The following is a 6,875-nucleotide window of genomic DNA, read 5'->3' as shown; positions in this document are numbered from 1 at the left end:
TCTTACGAATAAGGACTATGCCTAATGAGTCTTCAGTTGTACTACAACATGTCTATCATAAAGATGAGGTGGATGTATCAAGAAATAATGAAAGCTCCTTACCAAATGTCTATTCAAGTAGGGGTGACCATGGGGGTCATTCACCAAATAGGTGAGAGAGAGAGAGAGAGAGAGAGAGAGAGAGAGAGGGAGAGAGAGAGAGAGGGAGAGAGAGAGAGATGTGAAGAGAGAGAGATGTTTAAGATTATTTTCCTCATACTAGATGAGAACAATAACTCACCTGTGACTGAAGTTCTGCAGCTCTCTGGTAGTGACCCATAGATTCACTGGCTTTATTCAATGACTATAATTAAAAGTTAAGAAAAGGATCATTAAAAACTGTTTGAAGTACAGGCAGATGGAATAAAATTTGATTGGTACTTTATTTTATCAAACCAAGAGGAGATGAAAGGCAAAGTTGACCACAGCAGGATTTGAACTCAGAACCTAATAGATGAAAAAATGCAAAACATTTTGTCTAAAAAAGGTTAAGATAGGATTTGCACCCTGAGCTAGTAAAACCCTCACCAGCAATGACTACCCAAAACAAACCCATGGGGTGGATGGTTGTCACCTCATTGGGTAAAGGTGCTATCCACCAGGAGTAGAGAATCCTCAACAAATGGTAGTGACACGCTATTACAACACATACCTCCATACTACTGCTACTAAACTCCCTCCCCTGGTATCTATCCTCTGCGGAGTACTGTTAGACAGTTGTTGAACCTTTGCTCGGTTCATCCATTCTTTTGACAGGGTTTGTTTTTGTCCTGCTGACAATCCTCTTTACCACGTAGTTCCTTGTTGCAACACACATCTAAAGGTATTTAGTGCATAGTTCCCACAGTGTCTCATCACCTACAGCTGTCCTTTACCAACTGGCACACAACAACAACAGAGAAAATTCTCAATCACCTATATTCCATCTCTTCAATTCTAATCATCAATAATCAATCTCTCTAAATATGTCTCAAATATATCTCAAGACTATTTCAGTAATTGTCTTTACAACTGAATATCTTTCCGACTTCTAATAATGTAAACAAAAGTGGAATCTATTTTATCAACCAAGCAGACTGAAATCATGTGATATGCCTTTGCCCAAGTCCTACATAATAATAATAATAATAATAATAATAATAATAATAATAATAAATGCCCAGATGCAGTACCAGGCAGTGGCTCTCATGGCTTCACATCTTAATTGATTGGAAGTGTCATCATGTACATTGTTTTGTCTTGGTATAAAAAGATGGGCTTCAGCAAATATTCTGCTTAATACTACAGATTTGCTTGTCAGTTGTTTGACCTTATCCAGTTGAGCATGTCCCTTGGTGGCTGACGATATGTGCATCTCTGATCATGAGCAGAAGTAGTGGGGGAGCATCATAACCATGTGTTGAGAGGAATTCTTTGGGGTTTGAATAATTCACTTTTGGAAACATGGGTGTTTTGCTCAACATCCTTAAACAAACCTTATTCAGGGACCTTTTGAGTGGGATGGGCTACTCGACCTGAAGAAAATTCTAACTAAGCCCCACCTGCGAGGTCATGCGCTGTTTATCTTGATATGAGATCACCATGTTGCGCACATATGGTTGTGATGCATGTGCCTAGTGTACCCTTATCAGATGGGTAGTCATGATGGGTATAATGGGCTTCGTATATTTGTACCCCAGTGTCACTTTGATGGCATGCACTGCTCTCTCACTCAATAATAATAATAATATAGTACTGATAAAAAAGTACTGTTGATGGTGCCGTGTAAAATGCACCCGTGCTGGTACTACGTATAAAACACTGTTGCTGATGCCATATAAAAAGCACCCAGTCTAGCCTGTAAAATGGTTGGTGTTTGGAAGGGCATCCAGCTGCAGAAACCAAGCCAAAACAGCCTGGTGTGGTCCCTGGCTCTGCCAACTCCTGTCAAAACATCCAAGCCATGCCAACATGGAGAACAGACCTTAAATGATAACTGATTCTCTATAGAATGGTTGGAATTGGACTATATAACCGATTGATTTTTAGTCAGTTCCATTGAAAGTTTTGTGTAAAGAAGCCAATACAAACAAACAAATAAATATATGTCCTTACCATTAAAACATCACCGAGTTCCATACAAAGGGCAGCACCTAGTGCAGGTTGTTTGTTCTCAATATGAACCTGTAAAAGGAAAGGAAAAAAGTATATAATGTCCACCATACACAGTCATAAAGTTTAAAATATTTTCTAGTATTGCCTTATCAACCAAAATATGGATTTTGTTTTATCATACACACAGACTGATACCACATGAAAAACACATGAGCTTGTGCCATGAAAAGCACATGTGCTAGTGCCATGTAAAAAAGCACCCGTGCTGGTACCACATATAAAACACTGGTGCTGATGCCATGTAAAAAGCACCCAGTCTAACCTGTAAAGTGGTTGGCATAAGGAAGGGCATCCAGCCATAGAAACAATGCCAAAAACAGACGATTGGGGGCTGGTGCAACCCTCTGGCTTGCCAGTTCCTGTCAAACTGTCCGACCCAGGCCAGCATGGAAAACAGACGTTAAATGATGATGATGATGGTGCCCATTTTCCATCCTCACATGGGATGAACAGAATTTGTTGAGGGCTGTCAGATTTTCTACTGCCAGATGCCCTTCCAGTTGGCAACCCTCACCTTATTCCAAGCAAAGATAATATTTCCCCATGGCCAGTCATATCTTCACAAAATACTATAAATGACTGACACAACTTGATGATGATGATGATGATAATGATGATGATGATACATATGACAGGCCTCTTTCAGCTTCCATTTATAATACTCATTCACAAGAATTTGGTCAGCCCAGGTAATAGTAAAAGACACTTGCTCAAGGTGCCACACAGTGAGACCGAACTCAAAACCTTGCAGTGGGCGAGCAAAATTCTTACTACAGTCACACCCAAAAAACAAAACAAAGATAAACAAAAAATATTATTGAAAAGAAAAAAGAAAAAAGAAGAGAAGCAAAATCCGTTGTTCCTTACTCTGATAGCATGGCTGTAACAGTTGATGGCAGCAGACAGATGCTCCTCAAAACTTGGGCATTTTAAATCTCTGTTTGCCATTTCTGCTTCGAGGAATGATCTCGCAGCCTCTGTCAAAGCCTGAGCTTCTCCTGCAGCATTTGCCAAAGTGTGTTCACACCTGGAAATAAAAAATTGTGTAAATAGACAGCAAGTCAACTGCAATCCAATATAATCATATGCCTGCTTGGAGACTCACGAATACACACTAACCAAGATGCCTCTACACAATTACTCAGTTAGCTGAAAACAACCACAGTCACTTTCTACACTGAACTATGACAGATACCACAGTTTATGCTATTCAACTGCGAGCCAACATGTTGGAATTGCTTCAAAAATTGTGAGGTAAAAAGTAGAACTTTATTTACATTTGACGGATATTTGTCCTCATCTTGTTTGTTGTTAACACAACGTTTCTGCTGATATACCCTCCAGTCTTCATCAGGTGTCTTGAGGAAATTTCGAACCTGGGTTCTCATTCCTAAGGTATTTTTCGATGTTATTATTATTATTATTATTATTACTGTTATTATCCTTACTATTATTATTATTCAGGTCACTGTCTGGAATCAAACTCGGAATCTTGGGGTTAGTAGCTTACGCTCTTAACCACTATGCCATATGCCCGTGGGCATAGTGGTTAAAAGCGTGGGCTACTAACCCAAAATTTTCGAGTTAGCAGATGCAAGGGAGATAACCCAATTTATCTTAACCCCCCCACCTTCCTCCTGTAGGTAAATTTTGATGTAAGAGAGGTAATTATATACACAATTCCACCTCACAATACAACAACCGTTTCATGTGAAATTGCCAGGAGAGAAAATTCGGGAATTATTAATACGGTCAAGTTTCTATTATGGAAACATCTCTTTCACTGAAAAGAAATATTTTAAAAAATGGACATCGGGAATTGAAACACAGACCATTCCCAGAATGCATACACATGCAATAACTTACCTGGCTTGCGCTAAACAGCAAAAACCAGAATATTGAGGACATTCTTGCCGACGCAGATTCTTTGCCAAAGCAGCTGTTGAAGAGAAAAGAAAACAGTTTGTTCAAATTTTTACAGATCTAAACACAAAGACAAAATAAAACTTACAGAGGGTTAAATACATTAGACCAGATATACATTCCATAGATGTAATTGTCTGGAAAGTGATTTGCTCTGAGACTATGTGTTGAAACAAAAACAATTTCAGCATGAAAGACTCATACTGGTCATTCAAAAACACACAAAGACTGTTAACTTCATTTGGAATGAAATTTTTCATCACCTTAATTGAAATCTGGTCACTGACAGCAAGTAATAAATGTTGAAGTGAAGTTAACAAGTTTTATGCGTTTTTGAATGGTTAATATGTACCTTCTGCACATATTTGTTGTTACACTAGAGGCTTGACTTGAGTTAATTGACATAGGCAGTGCTGGTGCCATGACTGGTGATGGCTCCTTGTGTAAAGCACAGGTGTTGGTGCCATGTAAAAAGCACCCAGTACACTCTGTAAGGTGGTTGACATTAGGAAGAGCGTCAAGCTGTAGAAACCATGCCAAAACAGACAACCGGAGTCTGATGCAGCTCTCTGGCTTGCCAGCTCCTGTCCAACCATCCAACCCTTGGAAAACAGACATTAAATGATGATGATACGTTGAGGCATATGTGATATTATTGCGATCACACAGATTTCTACTGTGTTAACTTACACAAGATGGTAGAATGATAAAGTAGCAAACTTTGAGCTAACACTTATATTTCACTGTGTCTACAGACAATCACAATCTAAGTTAAGTGGGGAGAATTCTTCTCAATGAAGATGAAGCCTGGACTTTGGAGAAGAAATTTCATGATTGCTTTGATGGTATGTGCACCAGGTTTCCCATAAGAGCCCAAGACATCTCATGATGCAAACACAAAACCAACAGGATTTATGGATACATTCTACCCTTTTCTACCATCATTGCTCAAATTAGGGGAAAGCTTTTCTGGATACTGCTATTATGCTGGACAGTAGGCTATATCAGACGTTATATTCTGTAAACTTCCACACCCTAATAGAGGGCACTGGTGCTACTGGCAGACAAACTCAACATGATTTTTGAGGCTTTAATGAAGCCAATTGGAGATAGATATTCCTGGTGAGGCATTGTGAAACACATCTTAGTTGCAGCTACTGGAAAAAGAAAAAGTACTTACTGTTACATTACACACATATATCACATCATACTGACACAGAATTATGAGACATTGCAGTTATAATACACGTTTCTATTACTTATACACCAATACATATTGCTAATACATGTTAGTCACACAGAATAGTAGGTGAGAACTGATGATGTAGCAAGCATCAAGTTTATATCATTATTTATTTGTGTCCATAGATAACATTGCTTCACTGTTTACATCCGCTGGTTGATCAAGTTGTAAATAAGTACCACAGAATAGGCTGATGTTGTTTAACCCTAGCTCACTTCTGATCAAGGAGAGCTGTGTCCAAAGGGGTTTCAACCATGATTAAAAGTGATTCAAGAGAATCTGAACAACTCAGGAGGATCGAATATCAAAGAGTACTTTTCTATGAAACCACTGGCATATTGATTTTTTTTCCCTCTCAGTATACCAGCAGAAGATACATAAACACAAACAGTGTGTGTGTGTATACTTCAGTAGTGTCTGTCTTCCAAACGCCATTCACAAGGTATTTGTCAACCTGTAAAGATACATAATTGAGGGTGAAAGGGAACACCACAAAGTCTTATTATTTTATACCTTACCAATTCAGCAATACCCCCACTTCTCCAATATACATCTAAGCATAAAAATCCGATAGGCTTCTGCACAGTTTTTGTTTGCTGAATTTCCCTCCTGCGGTTTTATTTCCAACTTGAAATTATGCCATACAATGGGATTGAACCCCAAATCACATGATTGCAAAGCGAACTTCTGAACCACACAGTCATTCAAAGGACAATGCAAGAAAAATGTATATAAGTAAAGCAACTCACCGAACTGTTCGCTTCCTTCAGCTACATTTGGCTTTTTCAGAAAACGTCTAAAAAGAACAAGGATCTCAATAAAAATTTTATATATGTATATATAAGTGTGCATATGTGCTTTGTGTGTGTGTGTGTGTGTGATTATAGATGCACACATACATAAAATATAAGTAAAATAAACATCAAGAGATGCTTTGCCTGATACAAAAACTGCTGAAACAACTTAGAAGATTTTAAGATATTGCAAACTTCCACAACATCGGAAACCTTTCTGCATTTTCACCAGTATCTCTTGTCAATGTTCACCTGTTTCCAAGCAAAGTAATATTTCCTCACAGTCAGACATGCTTTCACAGGCTATCATAAATGAATGATATTGTTTGTATGATTGTGACAAGTAATGTCAAGGGAAGAAGACACATACATACATACACACTCATTTACACACAAACTTTCATATATCATCATCATCATCATCATCGTTTAACGTCCGCTTTCCATGCTAGCATGGGTTGGACGATTTGACTGAGGACTGGTGAAACCGGATGGCAACACCAGGCTCCAATCTAATTTGGCAGAGTTTCTACAGCTGGATGCCCTTCCTAACGCCAACCACTCAGAGTGTAGTGGGTGCTTTTACGTGTCACCTGCACGAAAACGGCCACGCTCGAAATGGTGTCTTTTATGTGCCACCCTCACAAGCCAGTCCAGGGGCACTGGCAACGATCTCGCTCGAAAATCCTACGGGAGCCAGTCAGGCGGTACTGGCAACAGCC

The 6,875-nt window shown here is 39.0% G+C and overlaps 1 protein-coding gene across 3 annotated transcripts in view; it reads right to left on the bottom strand.

The window, feature by feature from the left end:
• LOC106869431 (40-kDa huntingtin-associated protein) overlaps positions 1-6,875 on the bottom strand; it is a 29,875-nt gene that overhangs the window by 18,934 nt on the left and 4,066 nt on the right. For all 3 annotated transcript variants that reach the window (XM_014915181.2, XM_014915172.2, XM_014915188.2), the window contains 5 exons: positions 6,109-6,155; positions 4,060-4,132; positions 3,061-3,220; positions 2,134-2,202; positions 281-343 (listed from right to left, as the gene is read on the bottom strand). In XM_014915181.2, the coding sequence (XP_014770667.1) occupies positions 281-343; positions 2,134-2,202; positions 3,061-3,220; positions 4,060-4,132; positions 6,109-6,155 (412 nt within the window). The remainder of the gene's footprint in view (positions 1-280; positions 344-2,133; positions 2,203-3,060; positions 3,221-4,059; positions 4,133-6,108; positions 6,156-6,875) is intronic.

The sequence above is a fragment of the Octopus bimaculoides genome, chromosome 2, assembly GCF_001194135.2.
Source record: "Octopus bimaculoides isolate UCB-OBI-ISO-001 chromosome 2, ASM119413v2, whole genome shotgun sequence".
Taxonomy (NCBI): domain Eukaryota; kingdom Metazoa; phylum Mollusca; class Cephalopoda; order Octopoda; family Octopodidae; genus Octopus; species Octopus bimaculoides.
This window is presented reverse-complemented; position numbering and strand designations above follow the sequence as displayed.